Source organism: Amblyomma mixtum, chromosome 2 (genome assembly GCF_055824585.1).
Source record: "Amblyomma mixtum isolate Tamu chromosome 2, ASM5582458v1, whole genome shotgun sequence".
NCBI lineage: Eukaryota > Metazoa > Arthropoda > Arachnida > Ixodida > Ixodidae > Amblyomma > Amblyomma mixtum.
This window is the reverse complement of record NC_143013.1, coordinates 116,703,306-116,717,757: the sequence shown is the minus strand read 5'-3', so window position 1 is coordinate 116,717,757 and position 14,452 is coordinate 116,703,306. Positions and strand designations below refer to the sequence as shown.

At 45.9% G+C, this 14,452-nt stretch overlaps 1 protein-coding gene across 2 annotated transcripts in view; it reads right to left on the bottom strand.

The window, feature by feature from the left end:
- Nucleotides 1–14,452, bottom strand: part of LOC149360683 (uncharacterized) — an 85,509-nt gene that overhangs the window by 24,523 nt on the left and 46,534 nt on the right. For both annotated transcript variants that reach the window (XM_089569377.1, XM_089569378.1), the window contains 3 exons: nucleotides 9,432–9,517; nucleotides 5,465–5,485; nucleotides 836–1,019 (listed from right to left, as the gene is read on the bottom strand). In XM_089569377.1, coding sequence (XP_089425503.1) covers nucleotides 836–1,019; nucleotides 5,465–5,485; nucleotides 9,432–9,517 — 291 coding nt within the window. The remainder of the gene's footprint in view (nucleotides 1–835; nucleotides 1,020–5,464; nucleotides 5,486–9,431; nucleotides 9,518–14,452) is intronic.

Sequence of the window (14,452 nt, the reverse complement as noted above, 5' to 3'; positions counted from 1 at the left end):
CCTTAGTTATATAATAGGCAGATTGCGCTCAGGTACATACTGAGGAGTAATTACTTTCTTGATTTATTCTATGCCTTTATTTTTTTATGTTTGTTCTCTCAGTCAGTTGGGTTGGTATTGCAATGCACATAAGCTATTTGGAGTAGATGAGTTGCGAAGCTGAAGTTTTTTTTACATTATTTATGGATGAAGTAGTCAGTATCAACGTTAGGGAAGGAACTAGAAAAAAAAACTTCGAATAAAGCGGTCTTAGTATGGGGCTTGTATTGAGTGCGAATTTCTTCTTAGAATCACAAAACTAAGAAAACCTTCCCTCGAACTGCCTGCACTTAGCCACCGAAGCGAAAATCATTATGTTTACGTACAACCTGACTGTTCACCTACTGATGTCGGATTGCAGACACGGGTTATTAAAGCTCTGAACATAAGTCCAAATTTTAATCTGGAGAAATTAAGCCTTAGCCATAATGTCAACAACAGTGACGAAGACCACTGAAGGAAGAGGTTAGTGCTACCCAGAAATGTTTGCGAAAGCTATTACATAAAACAATGCAATTAGGGGTTCTTTCGAAACACTTGTGTAATAAATCAAGGGAGCAAGCAGTAGTTTATAAAAAAAATGGAGGTCTAAAATTTACGTCTAACATATTAAACGTACGAAAAATAAAACAGACTACATTGATGACCTATACAGTTTACGTTATCATGAATATTTACCATTTAAACTATGCAATATAAACGCTATTGCCGACATACACAATTCCTTTAACATGTACCTTTTATTTTACACTTTTGTTTGGAATGTAATAGATTATTCACAGCACAACAAACTCACCGTCAGGCGGTGTCAAAAACGTAGCGTTTATGGCATCAGCGCAAGTCCCTTGGTCACATTGTTCGACTTGCACTAGGTACTGCTGCCAAGGGGCAAGGTCGGTAACGAGCACACTGTGTCTCCAGCGCACTGTGCCCAATCCATCAAATTCGTACGATCTGACGAACTCCATAGATTCATCCGTCTGAAATTCACGACTCAGTTCAGCCAATGATGTAATTAACATTCGAAATGCTGTGTTCGCTTTGGTGAATGCTCTACACGAACCGTGGAACAAGCACTAGCTTCAACCAGGTAGGTGATCTGTGCGGATACTCCACTGTCAAAAGAATAGACGCAATCTATTTTGCTCATGGACTCAGCTGCCTGGAGGATGACTTTTCTCTAAATCCTTTCAGATCATTAGAACAGAGAGGGCGTTTGTGAGCCTGTGAAACGCCGGCGTGCATCACACCTAGCAGCCCCTGAACATCTAACAAGAGATAGTCCTCCTATGGTGTCTTTATCAGGCATCAACACTACTTTCTATCTGAAAGCGGGAGCCCCAGCGGGAGCCACGCAGCCCATATACACTTGCCCAACTCCTCTCACCGCAGCCAGAGACTCCGACGCTATCGCGCCATTTCCCTGCCGAGACACCACCCGCTATGGAGCTAACCTTTCCAAGGGAAGTTTCGAACCGCTTAACCGCTGCACCAGTGAGCCATGAAGGGTATGAGGACTCCCAGGGATCTATGAATGTTAAGCAGAGAAACAACAATTCGGCACATATGGGCACTAACCCCCTAAAGCTATCACGTCATGCCCTTCAGGCAGAGCGCAAGCAGCGGTACGGCGACGACTGCCTTCAGGAAGTTAGCGCGCAGATCAGAAGGGGTGTGGCGGCATCGCGGAGGCGGCTACCTAGAGCTATGTGGAGGTAGATTTGACAGCTTCGTGGCATTGGGTTGAATCACGCGGCAGCACGCGTTGATAAAGTGAGCGGACGGGATTACCTCTTCTCACACGTAAGCAGTCTTAAGAGCTTCTGCCGACTTTTTAGAGCGCAGCTCTTTGGCGCCCGTTTCTGGGTTTCGCGGCGTCACCGATGTCCGTTGTAACCAGCCGTGCACACCTTAGTCGCGCTTTAAGTTGCGAAAGAAATAGAGCGGGAGCTTGGAATGCAAGGGAAAGGCGCATAACTGCCCTCTTGGAACAGTGAACACCTCAATTGTGCTTTAAGCTACATGGCGGTATGTGCGCTGCATGCGTTGCCATTGAGAACGTTGTGCCATTTTAAGGAAAGGAAGTGCGCATACTTCACTGCCTGGGTCAGTGGACGCCTTAATCGCGCTTATAGGTACGTGGGGTGATGAGAGAGAGATATGGGCTGCGGACATTGACAACGTTGTGCCAGAAACGCGGCGCTGAAGACATAGGCCGTCGGCGTTCATTGTGTTCATTGGCGTTGGCGTTGACAACGTTTTACACTTTGATCATTTTAAGAAAAGGAAGTGCGCATAGCTGGCTCCCTGGCTCAACGGAAGCCTTAATCGCGCTTATCGGTATGTGGGGGTGATGAAAGATGTAGGCTGCATGCGTTAGCGCTGAAAACGGTGAGTGAAACTCTTGCGATCAACCATTAACTGCCACCTGCCAGGGTGGCAGGGTGGGTGGGGACTTTAATGCGGATAGGAAAAGAAGCAGGAACTCCTTGCCACTTACGCATGCGAACATCCGGTTCCTCTCGCTCTTAACGCCTCTCACGGCTATGACAACCTCGCGAAATACTTGCGCAGACCTCGTCTTTGAGAACCAGGCATTCGTGCAGCAAGTCGAGCATATATTCATCTATTTCTCCGACCACAAAGCTTCCTTCATGACAATCAAGAACTGTTTTAGCGGAGTGTTTCTTAAAAAGCAGTATGCGTGAAAAACAACAAGTTACCTGTAATTGTATATACATGTCTTGCTTGAATTATTTGCCTGAATTTATCGAAAATGTGAAACAGCTGATGAGCTGCGCTCAAATTTTGCATTAGGATGTAACGTAATCGTCGGCAATTTTTTTTTATCTTCATGTTTTGGTTGGTCAGATCACTCTGCTTGTTTCCCCAGTATGTGCTTCTCACACGTTTCTGCTACTTTTAGTGCAAAAGCACTACTTCACGGAGTCAATCTCAACCAAGAGTAGTGTGGCGGCCCTCACCTTGAAGGTGCAGTAATAAAATAAAAATTCCCACTCGCCACTGCACGAGAGCCCTATGCTATCGCCGCATCCGATCAGGCGTCATGTTGTTGTCCACAAGAAGATAACGGCACGTACTCACTGCGGGGGATTGGCCAAGACATGGGCGGAGACTGACAGGCGCTCAAAGCGTAAAAAATAACACGCTCTCGCGCTGTGTTTCGCTCATTGTGGTCTTCAACTTCCATTTGCTGTGCGAACAGATAAGGTCAGCTTAACCTCCATCAGAGCTTCACCTGATTCTAATATCGTCGCCAGACGTGCCGCAGCCCAGCAAAGAAAAACCGTGAGCCAACGATGCTAAGCACATGCTTTCGCCCGTCTTCTCGGTTTAACTACGGTAAAACTCTACCACATTTTTCTTTTTCTTTCTGCTTCGTTTTTCACTGACTATGGCGCTAGACTGCTCACCCTGACTGAGGCCGCAGGTCGAATCTCGCTGCATTTTATGTTGAAGTTAGCGCCAAAAACGAGGATCAAAGCAGGAGAAGAGACACAACACGAGCTCTTTTTCGCAACTAAAACTTTAATGGAAGAACACATGATAAATACCCATCTTGAGAAGTAAATCAAAAGAAACATACATGATAACATCAAGAAAACCCTTTGGGGGCGATACATCTGAAGAATTCTGGGTAACATAAATTGTGCAAAAGGAGGAAACTTCGTGGTCACAATCACGAAGAGCAAAACCGCTCAAGCACAAAAGAAACAAAAAGGAAAACAAAAAGCAGGAAAGGACTCGATACTAATTCCACGTGTGGTTCAGTTATGCCAGTTCCTTTTCTGTTAAAGGAATTGACGGTGCGCTTATGGATCCCTCTCGCGAAATATAAAAAGCCTACGGAATTTCGCGCTGGAGTCGTTCTTTATGATGATAAAATTTCAGCTTGCGCATAAAGGTGATTACATTTTATCTTGCACACTGGCCTACATTTCGGCAGGCAATCCGGCTTACATTTTTTAAATCCCTGGCAATGGTCCACCAAGTGCGAGGACTTCGACCCAGAGAGCGATTTCTCGTGTTCTTCTAGCCGCATGTTTACACAACGTCCTGTCTGAGCTATGTAGGTCTTGCCACAGGAAACAGGCAGCTCATACACCACACCCGTTTCGCAAGGGATGAATCCCAAATTATGGCATGTCTTGGACCTTTTATTAATTTTATTTTGTCCTCTCTGGTTATCTATTACTGTGTTTACTAGGCCGCACACTTTCTTGAGCTTGTTTGGAGCCGAGAAGATTACCTGTACGCCATAGCGTCTGGCCACGTTGCCAAGATTGTGCGAAAGTTGATGGTTATATGGTATCACCACTTTTTCTTCTTTATCTTCTCGCCCTTTTCCTTCTTTGGTGCAATACCTTTTACCCAGCGGATAAGTCATTTCACATGCAAAACCAACTGCGCTGTCGAGATAGCCTGATTACTGTATTCTATTTACTTGTTCATGACAACCGTTAGTCATGTCGTGCGTCCAGGACTTTACCGGGACTGAACGTAGGCATGAAAGTACAATGCCATTTTTTACAACTTTCGAGTGGCCTGAGGCGTATGTAGTATGGGTTTGACTGATCGCGGATGATAGCGCCAACAAACATGGGTCCGGTTGAAAGATAGCAGCACATCAAGAAACTAATTTATCTCCGGCTGGCAATTCGAAAGTGAAAACGAAATCATGCCCACATTCTCGGAAGACCTTTAAAAGATATTCACAACATTGTCAGTGAAGCGTGCACTTGCCACAAATACCTGGTAATCGTCCACGTACCTAAACACACGAGAACACATGCTGTTTAGACGACTTTCAAGACATCTGTCCACGCTGCTGCGGAAGATGTCGGAGAGACCGGGCGCCACACATGAACCAATATATACACCTGACTTCTGTACATACGTTTTGCCTTCCCAGGAGGCAGAGGTAGACTTGATTCAAAACGAAACCAATTCAAGAAAAGACTCCACCGGGATTCCTTCACCATTTCTGAATATTAACTCATCATTTGATTCACAAATACAGTTCTTCACGCTATGCATAAGGGCTGAGTGAGGCAAAGAATAAAAGAGGTCAGTGAAATCTAATGCCGGATGCTTTGCTGCTGCCAGGATTACACTTCAACAATAAATTTATCAGTTTTTCAGAGTTTGGAATCAAATATGGGTCATTAATATGTAGGCCGGACAAGTACTTTACTAGATAGCTCAAGATGGCATGTTTCCATGTGTTTCTTCCTGTTGCTCGACTTTAGATAGTTCTTGTTTGTCATTTTGTTTGCCGTTCTTAGCTCAAGCCGAAGAAGGAATTCCAGTGATTAGGAGCACAGTGGCAGCACGAACCCATCGATGATGTCAAGGCGTTATACTAAAAGAAAAAAAGTATTGGCAGAAGCGATAAGGTACTCACCAGGACTCTGTACACACTGAGCTGAAAAGAGAAGAACTAGATTGTAAACATTACCAGGTGATGTACATATTTCGCTTTCATTTTTAAACAATATAGTACAGCCCACAATCTCCATCATTTCGAGACTTGGACTTGTGGCAGCGGGTGTCTGGATGCGGAAACACCTGTCTGAGAGCTATTTTAAGGCTGTGCCCACAGGCCTCCGTTATTTTTGTGTCCATCGATTAGGAACAAATGAACGACATCAGCTACGCTGATTGCTATTGGGCTCGAACGCGACTCGTCGACATGTATGGCTATGGTACTCAAAGACCCTGTGTAGAACCTGAGCGCAGCTGGCGTTCTTATTGGGCGCAGAAACTGACGATAGACAGCTAGAATACCGCGTCACCATAATCTGATAAAGTCATGAGCCCTGTAATAATTCTCCAACTCTTGAGCAAGCATCCCCAACGGATTTTAGCGCCAACTGTTGCCGCTGTGAATGCAGCAAATTTTCCCAGGAACTTTCCGACAAGCGAAGAACGGTGACAGTTTGGTTGACCATAGTTGAGGACGAACGCGTCACACAGGGCATGGAACAAACAAAAAATGAAAGCACATTGCCGCAATTTAACGAGTAGTTCAGCGACCTCTCGTGCTCTAATGCTATGCAACGAGGTTGACATCCTAGGTATGTCTCTTGTAGTGTAGAGCGGTAAGCCCATTCTATCAATGCGGAGGCATTGCGAAACTACGCACAATCTCGCACAGGGCTACTGTATGAAAACGGCTGTCCCGGAATCCCTCAAGAGAAGCCTTCGTGGCTCCATGAGCTTTCGAAATTGTTCGCCATGCTTTCTTACTTCGGCTTGTGCGTCGCGCACTGCGGGGCCTTCATGCTGAAGCTGCCTTGCCTGGGCCTCGGAGGAGTGCACTGACGGGTATTGACGCCGATATACACCCCGTAACACCGAACAATAAATGAAAGTTATAAAAGTGTTCTGTAAGTTATGTTTTATGAAAAGGTTAAAGTTGAGATGTGTTACACTCGGAAGGGATTTCTTGCGAGAGCATGGTGTTGTCATTAATGGTCCTGGCTGCAGCAGTCATAGCAGCTTGAAGGCTGGTCGTCACTAAGTTCATGCCCCAAGCTTTGGGCCTTTCTGAAGGGGCTAATGATCACTTCTGCCCGTGTCTAGGTGCTGATATTGTTCCTCTGTCACCTAGACCGCCCTCATTAAAAGCTTTGTTTCTAACCAAGGTTGCTACGAGGCAATAAATTGCGGAGTAAACATAATGGCGTCTTCTACTCGATGAATTGCAGCTGGGAGAGAATTTTCGCAGCGTGGCCCATTCTGCTGCAGGACTGCCCAATTGCGATCGACAAGATAAACACGACTGGACACCCAACAGAAGATGTCATGCGCTGTCATGATTCCGGAAGTTGGGCATGGCATACGTCCACTCATTTTCTCTTGACCATTACTAACGATCATGACAAAGTGCAGCCGTATCTTGCTCTTAGCTTCTCAGGGCTCTAAATCGAAAATGAGAGAATGCCCTAAGTACTTGTGCATAATGTGTCGTCTGAATGGGATGAACGAGTTCCGGTCTGCCGCATCAATCTAGCCGATGATTGCTCGAATGTTTGTGGGGTGGCCAAGGAAACGTTCTTTTAATAAACACCTCTAACACGACATAACATCTCGCAATTCGCAGTCGTCACTGGCGCTTGTCTGTGAGGTCCTTCAACCACTTGTGGAATTATTCCGAGGGATAAGCGCAACTCCTCGATCTGATCGCGCCGTCAAATGTAAACAAATGCCCAGGGTTAAGTGACGATGTCTAAAGCCGCGTTATAGAAACAGGCAAAGGCGCACTTCTTGAAGTGATGGCATCGTGCCTTCAGGCCCACGAGCTCCGAATTTGGAGGTCACGGGGTCGGATCCCATTGGAGGCATGTGGTTGTTTTATCTTCTACTTCGTAATTCGTTATCTTTTATCCAGAAAACATTTGCACCATTAACTTCCTATTCATTAACCGCAGAAATTAATAATATCAAATATGAGAGAGGAAATTCCTTATGCTCTCCTTGGTTTCAGTGACTGTTGCCTCCTTCATATGCATGTCACAACCAGCTATGCATCTCTTACCCTTGTCTGCTAAATTGCAAACAGCATGTGCGTTGTTGTCGCACAAACACACCGGCACTGATGCTCATCCACAAATACACCACAGTCATGACTGGGAAATGAGCAAATAAAAACGCATCTTTCCCGGATCGATAACAAAGATACAGAATATAGCGTGAGGTCAGAAAGAAAGACCTCTCCCAGCTACAGCAAAACGCGGAAGTGTCCGTCTTAAAATCAGTTGGATGCGCTCAGCTTGCATGCCTGAGATCATACTTTGGCGATGGATTGCCAATGCAGGTTTATACCGTTTCAGGTTTCAATGGTAACCGGACGAAAACCGAGTCAGAACAAGCTGCGTGCATGTATGCAGGTACCGTGACTGAAGGGCCTATGTTGGCCATAATGAAATGGATTTAGTTTGTCCACACAAAACAAGCCGTTCATTGTGTGCAAGCATCTATAAGTTTTTTTTTAAAGAACTGTCAGTTCACTACACTTCTTTGCAAAGCGGCCACGGTGCCAGGCATTTGCGAGCCGGTCGCCCGAGTGCGCGGATTGTGATGCTATATAGATATACGCGTATGTATAGATGGTTATAGCAGAAGTGAAAGCGTTTACTACGCGACTCCTTTCTTGACGCCGAGCTTTTAATGGCGCCCGTAAGCAGCAGCTGTAGGGCGGTTTATTTGGCACCGCGGAGGACTAACTCGCACCTTCAAATGGAAATTGTGGGGGCCGAAGCTTTCGCTTAAGGCTGATGTGCTGCAGGTACCATTTCAGGGACGCTATAATGCCGGTTAGACATTTTCAGGGACCATGATACTAAGCGTAACTGCATTCGACCCTATTGACGACAGCAAAAGTATATTCTGTTCTTCAATAGTTTTGCGGATGATGTCCAGCAGGCAAATCAGTATCGTACACGTATCATCTCGGAGGCCTGCCCAGAGAGACGCGATTAGTCACTTTGATTGACACACTTGTGGGTCTAATGCTGCCCCAATCGTGTCGGCTTTAGTGGGTAATTATGCAACTCTCTCTGAAGGAGAGTTTTATATTGTGGTCTTATATATTCTTTGAAGTCTGGAATTTAAAAAAATATATATCATGCTCCTTTCTCTGAGCCCACGGTCGCAGTCACTGCCAGCATCATCTCAGTCATGTGTAATAACTAAAGAAGCATAAAGGTTTATTCCCCGAAAAGGCTTCCAATAATGCAATGGTAGTAGCGTCTGCCTTATCCAGTCCAGTCGTCTCTAGTCTTCTAAGCTTTGGATTTCCTTGCATATGATAAGTTCATCACGGATGCCATTAACAGTCTCACAAATAAATTGACAAATCAATGCATGCAATTACGTTCCTTTGTTTTGTTGATATTGCTCACATTAACAAAAACTCAGGCATGCTGTATTTCAAGAGCAGCTGACAAATTCGCGAACTAAAAGAAATCAACGGCGTATACTTCTATCAATCGGCTGTGACCAGTGTGAACTAGTCGGTGGAAATGCATGGTATATTCTGCATATAACACAATCGGGGCCGCATGCACCTCTCCGCGCATGCGTCGATGGTCCTTCTTTCCTTCTTTCTCTTTTTTCTATTCTCTATATATTTCCGAGCTGGAAATAAAGGGGCGTCTTTTCTGCTCTGCGAATCGGCCTGTTTTCATCACGTAGCTGCCGGCCTTTGGCCGGTAGAAAGTAACAGTATATTAAGAAGGTTTTTATAATTATGGAAGCAATCAAAACAGCAGCTCAACTGAGTAGTTCAAAAAGACAATGGAAAGAGCCATAAAAATTGCACACGTTTGCCACACCATTGAAGGCAAAAGTGAACGTAATTTTCTTACTTTAAAGACACCTTCCGGATTCAGGGCTCGCCACGCAACGACTGCTTTGTAGGGGTCCACAGCCTCGGCCCATATTTCGATTGATGCTGGCATAAGGTGAAAGAAACAGGTACGGGAACTAGTTGATGAAAGACAACAAAAAAAGCACAGAACAAGAGACGAGACGCTGAAAAGAAGGACACAAGTCAATGCCAAAAAAGTATATGCTTCGCTTCCTGCGGGTGAAGAAATATACTAATGTATTGCGGCGAAAATTTCTGGTAATAAGAATGGAATTTTTGCTGAGGAAAACATGAATGCTTATAAGAATATTTGTAACATTTTCGCAGCTTTCAACATTCCTTGAATACATTGCGTTGTGTCCTATTATAGTGACATGACTATTCGGCTACTGTATACGACGTACCCCACCTTTGATGATTTTACGTGGTCTCGTACTTACGGCAGTCAGCATTTATTAAGCAATAAGCATTTTAAGCAACCACGCGCGTCCGCCCTCCATTAGTGAGGATATTTACTTATTTATTTATTTATTACAGTACCCACAGCGCCGTGAGGCATTGCAGTGGGGGGGGGGGGGGGGGAGACGACTCAAACACAGTCGAAAAAGCAGAAAATGCAGATAAAAAGAAGATACTTCATCCTCAGCACACTAACATCAGCCTACTAGTAAAGGTTACTGCAGTATTCACAGGTACTAAGAACAAATAGCAGCGGACACTTTAACTGCTAAATGTCAACAAACAACATACCCTACTGACAGTAAGGCATTCGAATATTTTGTTAAATGGAGACGCTCACTGCTAGTACGTGATAATCAATTGAGTAGGCCGTCTCATTTTCGGCAAAGCTAGTGTTATTTAGAAAACCTTATTCAGCGGGTCGGAAAAATAGTTGATATGAATTACGCTGTATTTATTCAGTTGCGATTCCTCAAAGAGTTCCTGGAATTTCGACGTACCCTTGTAACTGCCGTTTGCTTTTCTTCATACATACACTGCTTGCGATGTTTCGAATGGCGACTAGTGACCTGTAAGCACTGACGTCGTTCAGTGGTTTTCCTGGACATCTTAGAAGGTTCTGGCTAAATTCTCCACCAGTGTGGCCGAATCTTGATCTCGTGAGGGAGCGTGTTGTTGGTTCTGGTCACTGAGATCCGGCCGCACCTCAGGCCTGGTTATGCATTGCCATCGACAGGCGCAGTTTTTTTTTTATTTAAACCCGGTTGAGAATTGCGCGGTACGGGATTTGAACCACGAACCCTGGACATGGTGACATGACTGCTTGTTAAACTGGGGAGCACAATTATTTCATACGACTCAGAATGCTCTTCGACGATTTGCTTTGTTTTGGCTTGTAAATTTTATAGGTCAAACAAGCCGCTTAACTAGATGCATTTTACGATAGAAGCGGTCGATATCAGCTTGGTAAGTCCGAATGCAAGCTGCAGCTGGTACACCTTTATACAGCGAGAGCTATATTAGCTTTGTATAGGTCATTTACGGGGACAACGGCAACGGCGTAACGCTTTTGGGGTTGAGGCGTCCAGCGTAAAGCAAGACGGTTACAGCACCGTTCCTCTGGGGAAAACTAACCGGCTGCTGTCACTCCCGCCATTCACTCTCCCGAGTGGAAAGATTAAAAGCACACGGGCACTATTCTCCTCCATCTAAACGCGGCCGCCGTCTGGCGCGGGGACTCCAGCTCAGTAGCCTGGTGCCTGAATTACTGAGCCAACGACTATCATGTTGGAAACAGCGCAAAGACGAGACGCGTGGTCCCCTTCTTCGTGCTGTTTCCAACGACAAGGACCGATGTCGCTCAATGGAGAACTAAGTACCGCAAACAATTAAGTACTGTCGTCGTCAGACTAGCAAACAACACGATTTGCAGGTACTTTCCTTAGTGCGGCGGTCTTCAAATGCACGGGGCTTTCCTCTAGGACCTGCTACATGCGCGAGATGTGCTTAAACAAGTTTAAAAAATATTTTCCAGTTTATTCTTAGTGTCCGTTTACGTTATCTCCGAAGCTGTCTTTGGCAACTGCCCATAAGTTTGATGTAACTTGTAATAATGACATTGAGAAAGCGGATACACAGAGAACAACGTATGAGATTGCAGTGCCGAGAGCGTCAGTCGGAGTCAGCTGTGAAGCTTTCAAAAGACGAAGAACAGCGCAATGACGGAAAAGATAAAGGAATGAAGGAAATAAGGAAGGGAAAAATGGGTGCCGTAGTGAAGGGCTTCGCCGGAGCCGCGGCATATCTTTCTTCTTTTGACTCCGACCATCACTCCTCCCCCCCCCCCCCCAACTCCCCTTACGCTGTTCCGCGTCTTTCTTTTCCTCCCTGCCCACCTCGCCAGCCAGCTGTGACTGCGGTTGAGGTGTCCAACTAGGTAGGAGACAGTTACTGCGCCATTGCCTTTGCTTGAAGGGTCCCTGGAAAATGTGCTAGAGGTTGGCTATAATGCACTTGATTATACCCGCCGCGGTGGCTCAGTGGTTACGGCGCTCGGCTGCTGTCCCGGAAGACGCGGGTTCGATCCCGGCCGCGGCAGTTGAATTTCGATGAAGGCGAAATTCTAGAGGCCCGTGTACTGTGCGATGTCCGTGCACGTTAAAGAACCTCAGGTGGTCGAAATTTCCGGAGCCCTTCACTACGGAGTCTCTCATAGCCTGAGTCGCTTTGGGACGTTAAACTCCAATAAACCAAATACACTTGATTATGTGGAGCACGGTCCACCGAGTGTTCATGCCGCGTACAGGACCTCGAAAGAGATTGACTGACTGACTGATTGATTGATCGGTTAATTGATTGGTTGTGAAAAATTTTATTCGTAAGAAAGAGCTTGGCGCTGGGGTTGCGTTAAGAGGTCGAGAGTACATAGCCCTCGAGGACTTTGTCAGCGCACTCCATCGCCAGAACTTGCGTTGTTGTGTCGTAGCTAGCCAGCATGGTCTCCTACCGCAAGAAAGAAGGAGCGGTAACTAGATCACCCGGAGGTGGCTCTATTTTGAAATCCCATAGGATGTGATCATAGTTCGCTCGTTGGCCGCAGTGTTTACAGTTTGGGTGGTATAGATCAGGATAAATATGTGCGAGGAGTAATGGGATGCCTATCGATCTCGTCTGTAGACGACGCCAAGTAACCTCCTGATCTTTAGTAAGGCTTTTGTCCAAAGAGGGAAAGTTCTCCTCTCCAGTGCAAAATGATTGGTTAGAACATGATATGTGATCATGGAGCCCTTCGTGAAATTCAGGGAGCCAGACTGATTCACTTCCCGGTCGACAAAACCTCGATTTTTATTGTGGGCTGCTTCGTTCTCCACAATCCCCGAATGGGCTGAGACCCATATCAGTTCGGAATAATTTGGTGAGAATTTGGTGGCGTTAAGAATTCTAAGGGAGTTGTTCGTAATTCATCCTTTTGCAAAATTATTGATAGCCATTTTGGAGCAGCTGAGATTGATTCTCTCTTGGGGGCGAGGGCTATAGCCGTCTCATCTGCGGTTTGATAGGATTTCGTTTTGATTGTGGACGAGACGATGTGGTCACCGTTCTCGTTCACAGCCACAATTGCAAAGACATTCTTATGTTTCTATTCTGCCGCATCTACATAAATTGTTCCGGTGCATTGTCCGTATTTATTGTGTGAGTTTTTGGCTCATGCTTGTCTTCTAACCCCATGGTTTGGTTTGGTTTATGGAGTTTAACGTCCCAAAGCGACTGAGGCTATGAGAGACGCCGTAGTGGAGGGCTCCGGAAATTTCGACCACCTGGGGTTCTTTAACGTGCACTGACATCGCACAGTAGACGGGCCTCTAGAATTTCTCCTCCAAAGAAATTCTAGCCGCCGCGGCCGGGACTAACCCCATGGTGTATGGGGTGCATGTTTTTGGGAAGTGTTTTGAGTACTAAGGCTGCCGTATTGTCTCGGGGCAAGTCTACTTTAGAGTCTTGATGCGTAGGCTGAAAGTTAATTCCAAGCCTGGTTAGAGTACTCCTGCCAGTTCTGGATTTGGCTAATCTCGCTGTTAGTGCCAATAAATGGGCACAAACCGTGCGTTTTAGCTTAGTGAGTGTGTCATTATTCTTTCCATTTGTTTGAAACCGCCGCGATGCCTCAGTGGTTACGGCGCTCGGCTGCTGACCCGAAGGACGCGGATTCGATCCCGGCCGCGGTGGCTGAATTTCGATGGAGGCAAAATTCTAGAGGCCCGTGTACTGTACGATGTCACCGCACGTTAAAGAACCCCAGGTGGTCGAAATTTCCGGAGCCCTTCACTATGGCGTCTTCATAGCCTTAGTTGTTTTGGGACATTGCACTCTAATAAACAAAGTAAACCAAACCATTTGTTTGTAAATACAACCCCAGTATTCTCATGGTTTGTACCTCTTTGACGGATCATTCATTGACATACACGTTTATATCCGGAGGGGAGGGGGGAACTAAACATTTAGACTTTTAGAAAAGCGAACCGATCATTTACCGTATATTTTTAAGAATTCGCGCTTCCAGGCCTCGCGGCGACCTGCGGTGCCGAGCTTTCGCCCTAATCCGCGCGCAGTGCATTATGCAGCGCTCCTTACGTCAGCAGTGGAGGGCTGTCATTCGTTCGCCGTGACGTCTCTTTCTGACGTCACGCAGCTCCCCCCGGTAGACAGCGGAATGACCCAGTGGATGGGGCCGGTCGAGGAGTGCCGACATTGCAGCCACAAAAAGTTACGACAGGAAAGAGAAAGGCGCGATAACACGTAAATTCAAATTTTGACTACAGATAACTCAGCTTCCACAAAAAATATTGAAAAATTCTCGCTTGAGGTTATTTGCAAAGTGGCATTTGTTAACATCCTAGGGATAACGCAACTTTATTCGGAGCTCCTTTCAGAGACGCTGCTGCGGAGTTCAACGCCGCGTTGACAAGGCGAGACGTCTCGAACAAAACTTCGGAGCGCAGAAGAGCACCTTTGGTACGAGATGTATATCTATGTATGTTCTCGTACGAGACGCATATATCT